General features: G+C 47.6%; 1 protein-coding gene across 1 annotated transcript in view; it reads left to right on the top strand.

Annotated features, from left to right (window-relative positions):
* Window positions 1–18,242, top strand: part of NOS1 (nitric oxide synthase 1) — a 145,799-nt gene that overhangs the window by 35,213 nt on the left and 92,344 nt on the right. Inside the window, exon 3 of the mRNA XM_025402120.1 lies at window positions 14,810–14,936. Within this exon, the coding sequence (XP_025257905.1) occupies window positions 14,810–14,936 (127 nt within the window). The remainder of the gene's footprint in view (window positions 1–14,809; window positions 14,937–18,242) is intronic.

The following is an 18,242-nucleotide window of genomic DNA, read 5'->3' as shown; positions in this document are numbered from 1 at the left end:
TTTTTTTTTCTTTTTTTTTTTTTTTTTTTTTTTTTTTTTGAGACGGGGTCTCGTTTTGTTAATCATGCTGGAGTACAGTGGCATGATCTCGGCTCACTGCAACCTCCACCTCCCAGATTCCAGCAATTCTCCTGCCTCAGCCTCCTGAGTAGCTGGAATTATAGGCATACGCCACCATGCCTGGCTAATTTTTGTATTTTTAATAGAGACAGGGTTTCGCCATGTTGGCCAGGCTGGTCTTGAACTCCTGACCTCAGGTGATCCGCCCGTCTCGGCCCCCCAAAGTGCTGGGATTACAGGAGTGAGCCACCATGCCCGGCCAGCACCTCCATTTCTTAACACATATTTTTAAGTGTCTTTACTAATTCATGGATCATATAACCTACTTGCACTTCTTATTTTTAAAATCTAATAAAATGCCATTAACTATTAAATGAAGGGGACCTCATAAAAGTAACTTATAATTTCAAAAGCCTGTAATTTAACATATCAGCGTTCAGACACGACCACACTGGAATGGTCAGATGTTTGCGCCTAAACATAGAATTGCTGCAAACACAACAGCGTCAGAAGCAGAGACTGACACAGGTGTGTTGTTCTGGCAACTCAAATGCCATGAGCAGCGTCGCCTTGGTGATGCGATTTTCCAAAATGGTGAATGACTCCTGATAAAGCAATGGGTAAATCCATCTTTCCTTAATTTACCCAGTGGATTTACTGCATGGAAAATTCAGTCTGTTTTAAAGCCGTATTTATACAGGAGAGAGTTGGGATCTCAGTCCAGGAATATAAGCTTGTCTTTTATATGTGTGAAGTCCCAGAGATTGTGTGGCATGCAAGACTCTCTTCCCTCATGTTCCTGGTGTTGCAGGATGGCCACCACCCCTAATGCCACCTCCCTCCTACTACAGTGCCAGGAGCACCCCCACCTCCATCCTTGTAACAACCAAAACTACCTCCACAAATTGCCAAATGGCCTCCTAGGGGCTGAAATAAGGACCTCTTTAGGCATCAGTGTCCCAAGTCAGGAATTGGAATCCCAGAGCGAAAATGTTCTTCGGGGTCACTCTTGTGACAGGCAGTCCTGGCTTGATTCAAGCCGCTTAGAGCACACGGCTGCTTGGAAAATGCTCATCCTCCCAGTGACCTCTCCATCCAGGCTGCATGTAGGGGTGGACATCAGTACTGGCATCCTGGATGCTGGGTGAAGTCACTGGCCCGAGAAAACCCACTGGCTTGGGTGACAGTGAAGCCCACCAGGCCCAGAGCCCCAGATCCAGGGCACACCTGCCAGTCGGGGGGCCAAGCCAAGGCAGGAGCTGTCACTGCTTCTCAGCAGTGCCCTGTCTCTCCTGCTCTGTTGTCCTCATTTTTTCTTTCTTTCCTCTTGGAAACAGGCTTAATCTCCTGCCACATCTCTTCCATTCCCCCATGGGGCGTCCCTGTAGTTTCGGGATGGTGGCACTTATTTGGGACGAGAAGTGATGTTTACTCTAAAGACAGTCTTATCCCTTCATCCCAAGAGGAAGGTGGCTCCAGCAGGCAGTGGCAGCAATACGAGGGGGTTTGAGGAAGGGAGGTAGTGAATCCCAAAGTTTCAGCACCTTCTGTACTTGGGAGCAGTCACTTTATTTATTTATTTGTTTGTTTGTTTGTTTGTTTAGAGACAGAGTCTTGCTCTGTAGCCCAGGCTGGAGTGCAGTGGTGCCATGATGGCTCACTGCAATCTCCACCTCCTGGGCTCAAGTGATCCTCCCACCTCAGCTCCCCAAGTACCTGGGACCATGCCCAGCTAATTCTTTATGTTTTTTGTAGAAACAGGGTTTCATCAGGTTGCCCAGGCTGGTCTCAAACTCCTGGCCTCAAATTATCCACCTGCCTCAGCCTCCCAAAGTGCTGGGATTACAGGCGTGAGCCACCGCACCTGGCTGGAGCGGTCACTTTAAAATGCTGCATGTAAGAGAATATCCAGGTTACTCAGCTTGCTGCCCTGAAGGAGGGTTCCAAAGAGGCCAAGGTTCCCGATCCAGCATCCATCTGGACCAGCAGGTCAGCCTCGCCCTATGCTCTGATAACCCCTCCCACTTGTAGGGCACTTGGTTACTTACAAAGTCCCTTCACAATAGTTGTCAGCCTCTTCGAGAGTGTCTGAATTCCGCCCCATAAGGAGGGTGTGTGGTTTCAGCCTACTTTCATAGATGAGGGCGAGGCTCAGAGAGGTAAACAACTTTCCCAGGGTCACACAGCACCAGCCACAGGGTGCTCTCCTGGTTCTACCTAGAAGCCTCATAGTGAGTGTCTAGAACTTAATGGACAAGCCAGGTGGGTGGCTCATGCCTTACTCCCACGTCTTGGAAGGCTGAGGCAAGTGGATTACTTGAGGTCAGGAGTTCAAGACCAGCCAACATGGCAAAACCCCATCTCTACTGAAAGTAAAAAAAAAAAAAAAAATTAGCCAGATGTGGTGGTGCATGCCTGTAGTCCCAACTACTTGGGAGGCCGAGGCAGGAGAATCGCTTGAACCTGGGGGCAGAGATTGCAGTGAGTTGAGATCGCCCCACTACACTCCAGCCTGAGTGACAGAGCCAGACTCTGTCTCAAAATAAAATAAAATAAAATAAAATAAAAATTAAAGGGACACTAGGCAAGAGAATGTGACTGGGGTAACAGAAGTCAATTTCAACTCCAGAGAATCAACTCAGTTGTCGGAGGCAGAGAAGAAAGCTCCTTCTGTGGGAAGCCTAAGTTTTATAATGATTAGGCTGGCTAATCTCTATGGAGCACTGGAAGTGAGTCTGGCTCCATGCTACAGTCTCTACGTCAGTTAAGTCGTTTTCTATGCACAGCACTTTGTTTTCCTGATGGGGAAACCAAGGCTCAGAGAGGTATGGTCACTTGTCCCAGATCACACAGCTAGCAAGTAGCAAAGCCAGGACTTGACCCCAAACTCATACTCTTGGCCTCTACTGACTTTCTAGATTGCACTGTTGGCCACAGTGCACCTGGCTTCTAGCCGTCACATTTTTTAGGACACTGGAATATTTTCTCAGCATCTGAAAGGGAAACTGAGGCCTTGGGTGCCACCTGCTAAAGAAAGTGCCCCTGGCCTGTTGCAGCAAATGCAGGTCACCCTGAGGGATGCCCACGACCCCGCTTCATTCAAGCAACAGGAGGGACTCCCCCATTTATGGAAGGGCCTCTTCATTTGCTCTGTGGTCCTCATGCCCTTTCTTCTTCACTGCAACCTTGGTGGGCAGGCAGGCTTATCCCATGGCTCTTCCTCGGAATAAAAGGCTGGGTACCCACCTGACAACACGGCAGGAAAACAGGTGGAGAGAGGGTGAAGGATGGGATGAAAAAGCCCATCCTTCATCCAAGGCTGGTTCCCACCCATGGTCTCATTATTTAAGCGCCACATTCTATTCCGCTCTGAATCCCCATCATTTAGTTCCAAGCTTGACCCCAGAGTAGGCCTTAAAGGAGGGAGGGAGGGAGGGAGGGAGAGAAGGAAGAATGCATGAAGAAAGGAGGGAGGGAGGGAGTAAGGAGGGAAGCAAGGAAGGAGGTAAGGAGGGAAGGAAGGAAGAAAGGAAGGAGAGAGGGAAGGGAGGAGGGAAGGAAGGAGGGCAGGAAGGGGGGAGGGAAGGAAGGAGGGAAGGAAGGAGAGATGAAAGAAGGAGGGAAGGAAGAAAGAAAGGAAGCAGGGAAGGAAGAAAGGAGGAAAGGAATGAGAGAGGGAAGGAAGAAAGGAGGGAGGCAAAGAAGAAGAGAAGGAAGGAGGGAGGGAGGGGAGGAGGGGCAGGGAAGGAAGGAAGGAGAGAGGGAAGGAAGGAGGGAGGGAAGAAGAAGAGAGGGAAGGAAGGAGGGAGGGAAGGAGAGGAAAGGAAGGAAGGAGGGAAGGGAGAAAGAAAAGGGAAAGAGGGAGGGAAAGCAGGAGTGAGGAAAGGGAGGAGGGAAGGAAGGAGGAAGGGAAAGAAGAGAGAACGAGGGAGGAAGGAGAGGAGGGACAGAGGGAAGGAAGGAAGGAGGGAGGGAAGGAAGGAGGGAAGGAAGAGGAGGGACAGAGGGAGGGAAGGAAGAAAGGAAAGAGGAAGGGAAAGAAGGAGGGAGGGAAGGAAGGAAGGAGGGAAGAAGGGAAGGAAGGAGAGAGGGAGAGGAGAGAAAGAGGGAAGGAAGGAGAGAGGAAGGGAAGGAAGGAGAGAGGGAGGGAAGGAAGGAAAAAGGGAAGGAAGGAGGGAGGGAGGGAAGGAGAGAGGGAGGGAAGGAAGGAGAGAATGAGGGAAGGAAGGAGAGAGGGAGGGAAAGAAGGAGAGAATGAGGGAAGGAAGGAAAGAGGGAGGGAGGGAAGGAGAGAGGGAGGGAGGGAAGGAAGGAAGGAAAGGAAGGAAGGAAGGAAGGAAGGAAGGAAAGGAAGGAAGGAAGGAAGGAAGGAAGGAAGGAAGGAAGGAAGGAAGGAAGGAAGGAAGGAGTGAGTCTGTTCCTCCATGGCTTTCTCTACAGCAGGGAAGATGACTGACTGGCTCAGTTTTTGCTTAGAGGACTCATGCTAGTTAGAACTCTCCATTAGAACTGACCTCAGCATGACCGATGGCAGTATTGATTCCAGGACTGTCTGAGTCAGAAGCACTCCTCCCAGGGTGCACTTGATGTATCTCAGAGCTTGGAATCCCTCTGCTGGGGTATATTTCAATTAAGGAACTAAGCCCAGTAACTTAGCCTTCAACCTGAATCTCCACCTTTTATTCTGATCTTACCCACTTGAACGTAAGCAGCTCCCCATCCACCCTTCCCGGGGTTACTCTTGCTTTGGACCCTCTCCCCATCTGTGTCCCTGCTGTCTTGCCAGGTGGGTACCTGGCCCTTTATTCTGAGGAAGAGCCATGGGATAAGCCTGCCCGCCCACCAAAAATGATGGCTAACCAGGGGGCTTCTCACCGCCTTTCATGGAATGAATGTTTACTGAGCATCCATTCTGCCCTGACACTGTACTCAGCCCTGGGAATTCCATGGTGAACTTCTGCCCTTGGAGAATCATATCAGAGACAAGAAATCAAAAATAAATAGGCCAGGTGCAGTGGCCCATGCCTGTAATCCCAGCACTTTGGGAGGGCGAGGCGGGCAGATCCCTTGAGGTCAGGATTTCGAGACCAGCCTGGCCAACATGGTGAAACCCTGTCTCTATTAAAAATACAAAAATCAGCCAGGTGAGGTAATCCCAGCTACCCAAGAAGCTGAGGCAGGAGAATCGCTTGAACTCGGGAGGCAGACGCTGCAGTGAGCCAAGACCATGCCACTGCACTCCAGTCTGGGCAACAGAATGAGACTCCATCTCTAAATAAATAAATAAATAAATAAATAAATAAATAAATAAGTAGACAAATGCAGTCATCTTAGATAGTGGTACATGCTATGAAGGAAATAAAACAGTGATTTGAAGAAAAGTGGCTTGGGGTGTGGTAGAGCATTAGATCGGGGGGTCAGGAAGGGGCTTTCTGAAAAGGCAACATTTTTACTGAGGCCAAAGATACCAACCATGTGACATCTAGGAAAGGGTGTTCCTAGCAGAAGGCACAGCAGGAGCAAAGGCCCTGAGACAGGAACCGGGTGGGAACGTGCAAAGGACAGAAAGCTTGAGGGGCTTGAGCATAGTGAGTGGAGGGGGAGAGTGGTGGGCAGTGAGGCTGGACACATGGGTGAGCTCATCAACCACCCTACAGTCATCCCTGTCCCCACCCCCATTCACTCATTGTGTCGGCTTCCTATGGCTGCATAACAAATCACCCCAAACTTGGTGGCTGAAAGCAATACACCTTTATTCCCTTATCATTCTGACGGTCTTAAGTCTGAATTGGTCTCCCTGGGCTGATATCAAATCAAGGTATCAGCAGAACTGTGTTCTTTCCTGGAGGCTCTTGAAGAGAACTCATTTCCCTGCCTCTTCCAGGGTCTAAAGCTGCGTTCCTTGCATCCTTTGGCTTGTGGTCCCTTCCTCCATTTTCAAAACCAGGAACAGAGCATCTGGCTTCCATGGTGACATCCCCTCTGTAGTCAGAGCCCTCTTATTAAGACGTGTGATTACATTGAGGGCCCACAGAGATAACCCCAGGGAATCTGCCCATCTCAAGATCTTTAACATCACAATATATCTGCAGAGACCCTTTCTCCATCTAAGGAAACATATACGAGTTCAAGGGATTAGGATCTGAGATCCTTGGGCTGTTATTCAGTCTACCACACTCATCTAACCAACACCATGGAGCAATGCTCTGGCCCGGCCCTGGGCTAACCAATGGCTATCCCTGCCGCCATCCCTATGAGGTCTCACTGGACTGAGTCCACTGACCTTGCTTCTAGCCCCTCCTTCCACTTTACCACTCACCAGCTATGTACTTTAGGAAAGCCCTTTGACCTCTTTGGGCACCAGTTTTCCCATCTGTAAAAATGAGATGTGGACCAAATGAGCCTTAAGGTTTCTTCCAGAACTAGCGTTCAGGTTCCTCGTGAGGGCCAGTGGCTGGTACGCTCATCACAGGCCACACCACACCTGGATCGTAGGAACTCCGCCTCTCTGGAACATTCCTCCAAAGAGAAGAACTCAAAACATCCTTTTAGGGCAAGGGTTGCAAAAAAGGTTGAGGAGCACACACAGTTCTCCCATGAGTTTATTTCGCCTGCAGTTTTCCGGAATAGTGAATTTGTGGTGAAATCAGTCTCCAGCCTCTTAAAAAAAAATTCCAAAGAACTGTTAATACAGAGTCTACATCCTTGTGAGGCAACCAGTGGCAGGAGCTGGAAAGGGGCCACTGTGGGGTCTCTCGTCTTCCAGCATCTAAACAGCCCAGTCCACACATTATCCTCACCAGCCTGTCTTCTGCAGACACGTGAGTTTGAGAATCCTGTCCACCTTTGGTGATATTAACAATTAAGTCATGATTGTGACGGAGCCCAAAGGCCCTCTCCTCACTTCCCAGATGCGGCATTCATGGTAGAATTCCTCCTCTTGAAAGCATACTTTTGGCCAGGTGTGGTGGCTGACGCCTGTAATCCTAGCACTGGGAGGCCAAGGCAGGAGGATTGCTTAAGCCAAGGAGTTTAAAACCAGCCTGGGCAACATAGCAAGACCCCATCTCTACAAAAAAATTTAAAAATTAGTCAGGGATGGTGGTGCATGCCTGTAATCCCTGCTACTCAGGAAACTGAGACAGGAGGATCACTTGAGCCCAGAAGTTCAAGGCTGCAGTGAGCTATGATCATGCCTCTGTACTCCAGCCTAGGTGACACAGCGAGACTTTGTCTCTAAAAATCATAATAATAAAGCATACTTTTCTGTTTAACATGAACTTCCCATTCCTCCCACTCTAAGCATGATGAAATCTAGAAGAAAAGCTTTGCAGAGACCCCAGTCCCGGCCTCTACAGCCTCCAAGTCTTCCTACTTCCTACTTCCTACTTCCTACTGAGCTCCCAGCATTCCAGACCAGGTGGAGGCAGAAACCAAGGCTGTTGGAGCATGCAGGGCCAGGAGAAGCAGGAGTCAGAGAGAGTGTGGTGTCTGCTGAAAAATGTGGTCAGGGCCTCCTGCCAGCACCAGCTGCTCCTCGGCGGCCTCCTTGTCTGGTTGGCCAGAACAGGCAGCCCCCGCCTCCCTGTGCCCAGCACAGGGTCTGGCCCACCTGTTCCCCTCGCAGATCCTCGGGGTCTGTAAGTGCTCAGCATTGGTCCCATCGACCCACGTTCAAACTTCCTGGGAAATCAAGCCCAGGACCCCTTTTCCTTCCATGCAAGAGGTTGGGGGGCCTGGTTCTTAGGAAGCCACAGTTGGAAGGATCTGGCAAAGATTCTCAGAAGGTTTAGAGATGCACAAGCAACTTTTGGCTTAGGTACAACCATCCAGCTAGTGAAGTGGAAGAAAAAAGAATTTAGTTTTGTTCTCGCCAGAAAGCATAGAAAATGCTTACCAGGAGGGAGGCAGAACTCCACATCTGGCCTTATAGGAGGACGAGGGTGAAAAAAGGAAAGGAGATAGGGAGGCTGACATCTCTAACCCAGAAGGAACCTTGCTGCCTACTGCTAGAGCCTGGGCCAGAGAGCTCCCAGCGAAATGGGTCTCCCAGTGTGTCCGTGGACCACCTGGGGTGCTTCTGATGATGCAGATTCTAGGGTTCCCTCCTAGACCCACTACTCAAACTCTCTAGGAGGAGAGCTCAGAAATCTGAGGGGGGTGTGTGTGTGTGTGTGTGTGTGTGTGAGTGTGTGAGACAGGGTCTGTCTCTGTCGCCCAGGCTGGAGTGCAGTGGCGCAACCTTACCTCACTGCAGTCTCAGCCTCCTGGGCTCAAGTGATTCTCCTGCCTCAGCTTCCCCAGTAGTTGGGACTATAGGCAGGCGCCATCGCGCTCAGCTAATTTTTTTTATTTTGTGTATAGACAGGATCTCACTTTGTTGCCCAGCCTGGTCTGGAACTCCTGGGCTCAAGCGAACCTCCCACCTCGGCCTCCTAAAGCGCTGGAATTACAGGCATGTGTCACCATGCGTGGCCAGGAATCTGAATTTTAACAAGCCGCTCAGTTGATCTGGATGCACCCTGGAGTTTGAGAACCACCAAATGTGACCACGTGATAGCCCTGGGGACACTGGCCACCAGAATGTCAGGCTCACTGGGGGATGGCTTTTCCAGACGGAGAAGGACACCTGAGAGGGGTGGGTGAGGGCCATTTAGTGAAGGCGAGCTCGTCAATTCCATCTGGGAACAAGGGACAGCTGGTGAATAAGTCCTTGCAGAGCCTTGGGTGAGCATAGAGCAAGGATGGGGAGGAACTTGGAAGTGTCACGTTGAGATGCTCAGCCACATCTAAACCACTGAGAGTGCCTCTCAATGGGTAGGAGTACAATTTTGCCTCCCAGGGGGCACTTTGCAATATCTGGAAGCATTTTTTGGTTGTGACAACTTTGGGGATAGGGGTGCTACTGGCATCTAGTGTGCAGAGGCCAGGAATGCTGCTCAAACATCCTCCAATCCACAGGACAGCCCCGGCAACAAGAAATTATCAGGCCCCAAATACCAGTAGTGTGGAAGCAGAGAAACTCCAATCTAAACTGAGATTATTCCAGGCAGCTGGGCAAGACCAAGACTCATGAGCTCTGTTAAAGGGGAGTTACCATCCAGACATCTCAGAAGTCAAAAGAGGCCCTGTCCGTCTCCTTCTGTGAGCTCTCAATATATTTGTAGTGAATAAATAATAAAACAGGCCAGGTGCAGTGGCTCACACCTGTAATCCCAACATTTTGGGAGATTGAGGCAGATGGATCACTTGAGGTCAGGAGCTGGAGACCAGCCTGGCCAACCTGGTGAAACTCTGTCTCTACTAAAAATACAAAAATTAGCAAGGCGTAGTGGTACATGTCTGTAATCTCAGCTACTCAGGAGGCTGAGGCAAGAGAATCGCTTGAACCCAGGAGTTTGCAGTAAGCTGAGATCGTGCCACTGCACTCCAACCTGGGTGACAGAGTGACACTCTGTCTCAAAATAATAATAATACAACAGAGTTACTAAATTTATATATGAATGAATATATTCAACACATCTACCCCATTTGGAGAGAACATCTAACATTTAAGTTTGAGGTTCTTCTCAGATGTGAGGTCCAACCAAATGCTGCCCTCCCAGAGGCCCCCCACATAAGCCCTATACACAGTGACTCTCAGCTGGGACAACAATGAAGAGACATCTCATCTGCAAGCTCTTGTTTCCTGCTGTGTGACCTTTGACAAATTACATAATCTCTCTGGGCATCAGTTTTCTTAGTTCTAAATGGAAATATACATCACTCATGTTTAGTTAGTGCTGATTATGTGCTAGGCATTTTACATGCATGATCTCATTAAATTCCCAGGACAGGTGGGACATGAAGTGGGCCATCAAGGCTGAGCAGGAGTTGGCTCTCAGCAGAGGGAATATGAAAGAGCAACCTGGGGAGCTTAAGTATAAAGGTAAGGGCGGACATGGTGTACTCCTCGGGAAGAGGGAGGAGTCAAGAGATCAGGGCCAAGAATGATAGGAGGTAGGAGTCTGGAAGGGAAGTAGAGAATTATAGAATTCCTGGGTTCCGTGAACAAGACATGGCAGCTTAGAAAGTGTCTGAGTGTAGACCCCCCAATATGGGCCCCAGCCCCCAGCAAAGATGCCCCCTGATTGGAGCCATGTATGCCTTCAATTCTCAGTCTTTGGAGCCTTCAGGTTTCCGGCGGTTGCACTGTCTGACAATATAGCCTTAAGCCACATTTGGCTCTTTAAATTTAAATCAATCCAAGTTAAATAAAACTTAAAATTTAGTTCTTCCATGACAATAACCTCATTTTAAATGCTCAATTGCCACATGTGTCTAGCGGCTATAATATGCGATAGTGCAGATATGAGACATTTCCATCATCGCAGGAAGTTCTACTAGACAGGGATGGCACAGAGGAATAGCCAGTGTTCTACACAGAGCTAGAAGTTTCTTTCTCTATTTCTTTCTGATCCTCCATAAGCAGTAAGAGTGATAGCAGGTGCCACACTGCTAAGTATTATAAGCTTGACCTCCTTTAATCATTGCAGATATTACTGACGCTATTTAACAGATGAGTAAACTGAGTCTGAGACAGTTGAAGTGTCCAGAGTTGCATAGTTTATAACCAGCAAAGCCAGGACTTGAACCCAGTTCCTCCCAATCCACAGCCACATCCTTAACCAGCATGCTGCACTGCTCCTGCAACCCCAGCAAACAGGTGGATCCAGGTTGAGCAGATTTGTGGCAATAAACCAGATATTTCCTTCAGACCTGGTTATCCCTGACAGATTGTGGGTTGAGAATTGAACTAAATCTGCTTCTGATTTTGCTTCTGGGTGAAGGGAAGCAAAATAGTTCAACCTGGATGTTTCTCATGATCCCATATTAAAAATATCCTTGCTGGGTGGATCACTCGAGGCCAGAAGTTCAAGACCAGCCTGGCCAACATGGTGAAACCCTGTCTCTACTAAAAATAAAAATAAAAAAATTTTAATTAGCTGGGCATGGTGGTACGCACCTATAATCCCAGCTACTCAGGAGGCTGAAGCAGGAGAATCACTTGAATCTGGGAAGTGGAGGTTACAGTGAGCTGAGATCACACCACTGCACTCCAACCTGGGCGACAAGCAAGACTCCATCTAAAAAAAGAATAAATAATAATAATGTATATGCCCATCACACAAGACTCCAAAGTTAAGTTTTTGTTGGCAAAACACTTCAACTGCATTATTTAAACAAAGATCTTAATGGATTAAAAAAAAAAGAAGAAGAATGATGGTAAAAGAAACTGTCTCTGCAAATTCACATAAGACGACCCATGTGATCATTTCCAAATTGCGTGGGTAATTGTACCTTGTAATTTTTGTAAATTGGCTTCACTCCGCAGGAGATGTTGGGTTACTTGCTCTGCAGCCTCTGGCTTAGAGTGAGCATCCTAACCAGTTTTTCCTATCTCTGTTTTAAAAAGGAAGGATCTCCTGTAATCCCAGCACTTTGGGAGGCCGAGGCAGGCGGATCACCTGAGGTCAGGGGTTCGAGACCAGCCTGGCCAACGTGGTAAAACCCAATCTCTACTAAAAAAAAACAAAAATTAGCTGGGCGTGGTGGTGTGTGCCTGTAATCCCAGCTACGTGGGAGGCTGAGGCAGGAGAATTGCTTGAACCTGGGAGACAGAGGTTGCAGTGAGCCGAGATCACGCCACTACACTCCAGCCTGGGCAACAGAGTGAGACTCTGTCTCAAAAAATAAAATAAACAAGATAAAAAAGGCAGGATCTTGGCAGCTCATCAGTCACACCTAGTTTCAAATCCCAGCTGTCCTATATGCTGACGATGGGGCCTTGGGAAACTTACGTACCCCTCTGGGTTCAGTTTTTTCATGTGTGAAATGGGGACTTTTAATGTCTGTTGAAATTAAATGAAATAACTTCTGTGCAAGTATCCAGAATGTTATAGAGGCTCCAAATACATTAACCTCCTCTCTTCTCTGCTGAATCCTCACTTATGGTCATGTGATGTAGGATCAGTAGTTTCAGAGCTGAAAGGGAACTGAGTGACATTTAGAGCAGCACTCTCAACAGACGATACTTCTGTTTATGATCATGTAGGTAACCGTTAACTTGGGAAATGCCTGTAATCAAGAGCCACTCTGGGTATGTTTTGGTGACATTTTAAAGAGGGTGAAACAGAATGTTCCCTCTGACGAATTGCAAACCTCTCCAGGCAGAAGAGCGGAAGTGGCTTTGACGTGGGCCACAGGGACAACGTGCAACCCTGCAGGCAGGGCATCTGGGTGGCTCAGAGGGAGCTGCTGGGGGGTCACTGGCGGTCTCACTCTCAGAGCTTGGACCGTGGCTTCTGGTTCATCCAAGATGACTGTCATTGGACCAGATTGGGGGATGGAGGAGTCCCTAAAGCTAGGAACATAGAACAGAAGGCAAGACAACGGCCAGTCTTAATGCCTGGGACCCAAACCAAGATGAGCCACAGGGCAAGCTGCATGGCCCAGTTAGAGAAAGACAGAGGCCATGGTCAGAGTCCAATTGGTTAGGAGAGCCAAAAGGAGAAAGGCTGTTGGGAAGTAGGAGGGCAGTACTTAGAGAGTAGAAGGACTCAGAGAGTAAGACAGGTCTGATGAAGCCATCTGGATTTTGGTGCCAACTCCCATCTCCATCTCAGAGGGTGGCCAGCCTGTGCAGCCTAGGTGAGATCACCTCAGCCTGAGCCTGTTAGAGTTCAGGGACAGGAAGCCAGGAAAACTTAGTGAGTAAGAAGTCAGATTCTGGCCAGGCATGGTGGCTCATACCTGTAATCCCAGCACTTTGGGAGGCCGAGGCAAGAGGATCGCTTGAGTTTGGGAGTTTGAGACCAGCCTGCACAACACAGTGAGACTCTGTCTCTACAAAAAATTTACAACATTGCCAGGTAGGGTGATGCGCGCCTGTAGTCCCAGCTACTGGAGAGGCAGAGATGGGAGGATCGCTCGAGCCTAGGAGGTCAAGGCTGCAGTGGGCTAGGATTGTACCACTGCACTCCAGCCTGGGCAAAAGAGCAAGACTGTCTCCAAAAAAAGTCAGGCTCTAGCATCCAGAACAAGCCTGGGTTTGAATCCACCATCACTAGCTGTGTGACTTAGGCTAGTGACTTAACCACTCTGAACTATAGTTTCCTCATGTGATGATTGTGAGGATGATGCTGGTGGTCATGAAGATGCTGGTGTGGTCATGATGCCAAGGAGGAGGAAGAGGATGGTGATAATGGTGATGCTACTAATGAAGGTGATGGCACTGATCATGAAGATGAGGATATGATGAGGTTGATGATGATAATGATGAGGGTGATTATGGTGATGAGGATGGTGATGGTGATTATGGTGGAGGCTGATGAGGCAAGTTAGATGATGATGATTACAATAATGATGATGGTAACAATGAGAATGATGGTGGCTATGGTGATGACTGTGGTAGTGGTGGTGATAAAGATGATGGTGATGGTGGTGGTGGTGATGATGATGACAATGACAACCCCTACTTTAGAATGGATGTGATAGGCTTTTCTACTGTGTGACCTTGAGCAACTTAGCTTCTCTCTGTCTCCCTTACCCCATCCATAAAATGCTGATTAACAATCATTCCTGACAGGCTTAGTGGCTCACGCCTGTAATCCCAGCACTTTGGGAGGCTGGGGTGGGAGGACCACTTGAACCAAGGAGTTCGAGACCAGCCTGGGCAACATAGTGAGACCCCATCTCTACAAAAAATTTAAAAAGTTAGCCAGACGTAGTAGTACACCCTTGTAGTCCCAGCTACTCAGAAGGCTGAGGCGGGAGGATCACTCGAATCCAGGAGATCAAGGCTACAGTGAGCTGTGATTGTGCCACTGTATTCCAGCTGGGATGACAGGACAAGGCTGGGGGGGAAAAAAAAAATCACAGTCACTCCTGTCTCAAAGGGTTGTCACAAGAGTTAAATGCACTAAAACACATGGCCAGGCATGGTGGCTCACCATGGTGGCTCACGCTCCCAGCACTTTGGGAGGCTGAGGCAGGGGCATTGCTTGAGCCCAGGAGTTAGAGATCAGCCTGGCCAACACAGGGAAAACCCATGTCTAATATAAATAAAATAATAATTTTTAAAAACCCACATGTAAAGTGCTTGGCACATAGTAAGTGCTTAATAAATGCTATCTCTCCTTATTACTAGTATTATTATTTTTGTCATTATGTTCCCTTTATTTTCCAAATCATTCTGTTTGTCCTGAGCTGCTATTGTTCAAAGCCAAAAGCCTTCGGGTTAGAATAACTTATTACCCAAAGCCCACAGGATCTCTCCATCCTTCCTGCCTCCTACTTTTTCCACTGGTAGGTGTCATGAGCATTAAGTTGTCCAGGGGTTCATGGTACATGGACTATTACTAGGAAACAGGCCTCCTGTGTTCCCAGATCCATGGAATGAAGAAGGGAGAGGGACAGGCAAAATCCTTCTCCTTGTCATCCTGAAATGATGTCCACAAAGATAGGGATATGCCAGCTGTCAAAGTCCCCTTGGATGCGCTCCCTTTGTGATTGACACCCGGAACTGCCTTCCCACGTGTCACTGTCGATCTTTATGAAGCAGCGGGCTGGGTACCCAAAGCTTGCTGGCTCATAACGAGTTATGTGAGTGAGCCACTGAGGTTCTGTACAGACTGAGGACTTCCAGATCAAAGCAACCAGCAGTCCCTCCTGATGTCCCCTTCCTCACCTGCCCCACCTTGCCTTTCAGAGATTTGGACGGCAAATCACACAAACCTCTGCCCCTCGGTGTGGAGAACGACCGAGTCTTCAATGACCTATGGGGGAAGGGCAATGTGCCTGTCGTCCTCAACAACCCATATTCAGAGAAGGAGCAGGTAAGTGCTTGATGCCAAGCTGATACCACTGCTTCCCATGCCTTCTCGACCCCTCCCAGGTGGGAAGCTGAGGGGAAGAAAGCTAAACCCTAAACTGTGTCGTGATGGAAATCAGCCGCCGTGGCTGGAGAACTTGGGATGCCGAGGCTAGGAGTGCTTATTCTCGGATGTGGACCTCGACTTTGTTTCTGTGTGGTTTGGTATTGTTTGTGAGCTTGCCATTTTTCACATTTTAATTCTGTTTCTACCAGGAAAGGCATTCACATGGCTCCAAATTTAAAAGATACGAAAGATACATGGTAGCTGGTAACAGTGCCTCATGCCTGTAACCCCAGCATTTTGGGAGGTCAAGGCAGAGGACAGCTTGAGGTCCAGAGTTCAAGACCAGCCTGACCAACATGGTGAAACCCCATCTCTACTAAAAATACAAAAATTAGCCTGGCATGGTGGCGGGCGCCTATAGTCCCAGCTACATAGGAGGCTGAGGTAGGAGAATGGCGTGAACCCGGGAGGGGGAACTTGCAGTGAGCCGAGATCACGCCATTGCACTCCAGCCTGGGTGACAGAGTGAGACTCCATCTCAAAAAAAAAAAAAAAAGGAAAGAAAAAAGACAGCTAGCCTGGGCCACATAGCAAGACCCCATCTCAATTTTTTTTTTTTAAATTTTTTTTTCTTAATTAGTAGAGCATAATGGCATATACCTATAGTTCCTAGCTACTTAGGCAACTGAGGCAGAAGGATCACTTGAGGACAGGAGTTCAAGGCTGCAGTGAGCTGTGATATAGCACCTCTGCACTCTAGCCTGAGTGACAGAGTGAGACCCTGTCTCTTAAAAAAATTGAAATAAATAAGCAAAAAGATACATAATGAAAAGCTGTGTATGTCCCTAATTCCAGTCACATAGTTTTCCTCCCCAGAGTCAAGCAATGTTAATGGTTTTTGTGTGTTCTTTTAGCCGTATTTTATGCATTGACAAACACACACATTATTTTTGAATATTTTTACACAAATAAGAGCACATTACACATGTTGTTTTATACCTTGCTTTTTCACTTATTAACATATCGTAGAGATTAGTCCCCATTAGTAGGTAAAGAGGATCTTGTTTCCTTTTTTACAGCCATATAATATTCCATTGTGTGATCATCCTGTAATTCTGTCAGTCCTTCATAATGAGCCATTGTCAATATTTTGCTATGACAGTGCTATAATGAGTGACCTTGTGCACATACCTTGTTTGGCACATGGATAGGCTAATCAATAGAATACGTTCCTAAAGGCCAGGCATGGTGGCTCATGCCTGTAATCCAACACTTTGAAAGGCTGAGGCAGGAGGATCACTTGAGCCCAAGAGTTTGAGATCAGCCTGAGCAACATGAAAAAACCCTATCTCTAAAAAAAAACCAAAAATGAGCTGGGCATGATGGCACATGCCTGTTGTCCCAGCTACCCTGGAGACTGAGCTGGGAGAATCACCTGAGCCTGGAAGGTCAAGACTGCAGTGAGCTGTGATTGTATTACTGCACCACTGCACTCTAGCCTGGGCAACAGAGGGAGACCCTGTCTCAAAAAAAAAACAAAATAGAATAAATTCCTAGAAGTGGAATTGTTGGGTCAAAATTCGTGCACATTTGTGATTTTGGTGGTACTTGCCATAGTGGTTGGATCAATCTTACCAGCTAACTAGCAGAGTGACTGTTTCCTCACAGCCTCGCCAACTCCATCTGTTATCCAACTTTTTAGTCTTTGCCAATCTGTTCAGATGTGTTTTGACAGCTAAGTCAGTATCATTTACAAAGAGTGACTAGATTTGGCTGGAGATCAGCAGCGCCTTTGTCTCTCCTGTCCAGTAAGCTGATGGGCCAGGTCAGGGTAACTGTAAGGAAGCGTGTGAATTTCACACCCATCCTCTGCATTGCAGTGAAGTCGGGGTGGAGTGACCAGTGGGAGGTCGGAACATGGGGGTGGCCTAGGTGACTCAGCAAGTGATGACCTGCTTCATTTTCCTGATGCTTGGCCTACAGATGGCAGCTTTCACTGCCAGCACATCTCAACAAGGCCTCAGAGCCTCTCTACATAGCTTCAGCGGGGAGGATGAGACATTCTAGAGCCTTGGTGGCAATTGCTTTCCTTAGCCGCTGATGGCTGGCCAGGAAGAAAAGGACATCGGGGTTTCTGCAGTGGGTGAGACCCGTGATCCCACTAGCTGAATGTCCCTCTAGCAGTGATATCTGGAAATGTTTGGTGGAAAAGCACAACTGTAGACTTTTATTATGTTGTCTTCAAAAGTCAAGACCACACCATAAGCTTTAGGAAGCTATGCTCCATTCATGATTAAATGAACAAATATGGTTTAAAGCTCTTTTATATTTTCTTAATTGAAAACAAAGAGGTATAGCCATCATATGAGCCCTCACAAGACAAAGAAAGACAGTAAGAGGCAGCCTCGGGCCAGATCTAGCCTGTAGACCTGATTTGTTAGGTCTACACCATATTGTATTAAGAGATAATTTATAGTCATATTTTAAATGTACTGCCAATGTTTCAGATTTTTACATAAATATATCTACAGCTTCATGACACAAGTATACATATGTAACAAACCTGCACGTTATGCACATGTACCCTAGAACTTAAAGTATAATAATAATAAATAAAAAATTAAAAAAAGAAAAAAAAGAAAAAAGAAAATAAAATAAATTAAAAAAAATAAAATTTACATAGTCTAAGGCCAGGTGCGGTGGCTCACACCTATAATCCCAGCACTTTGGGAGGCCAAGTGGGACAAATCACGAGGTCAGGAGTTCAAGACCAGCCTGACCAACATGGTAAAACCCCATCTCTACTAAAAATACAAAAATTAGCTGGGCATGGTGGCAGATGCCTGTAATTCCAGCTACTCAGGAGGCTGAGGCAGGAGAATCGCTTGAACCCAAGAGGCGGAGGTTACAATCAGCCAAGATCGCACTACTGCACTCCAGCCTGGGTGACGGAGCGAAACTCTGTCTTTAAAAAAAAAAAAAAAAAAAAAAAAGTACATAATCTGACCACATTGCGCCTATACTCTTTTTTTTTAAAGACAATGTCTTGCTGTGTCTCCCAGGCTCAGGTGCAGTGGCACCATCTTAGGTTACTCACTGCAACCTCAATCTCTTAGACTTAAGAGATCCTCCCACCTCAGCCTCCCAAGTAACTAGGACTACAGGCTGGTGCCACCAGACCTGGCTAATTTTTTAGATTTTTTGTAGAGACAGGATCTCGCTATGTTGCCCAGGCTGGTCTTGAACTCCTAGTTCAAGCAATCC

The sequence above is a fragment of the Theropithecus gelada genome, chromosome 11 (assembly GCF_003255815.1).
Source record: "Theropithecus gelada isolate Dixy chromosome 11, Tgel_1.0, whole genome shotgun sequence".
Lineage (NCBI taxonomy): Eukaryota > Metazoa > Chordata > Mammalia > Primates > Cercopithecidae > Theropithecus > Theropithecus gelada.
The sequence above is the reverse complement of the archived record's forward strand: the minus strand, read 5'-3'. Positions and strand labels throughout refer to the sequence as shown.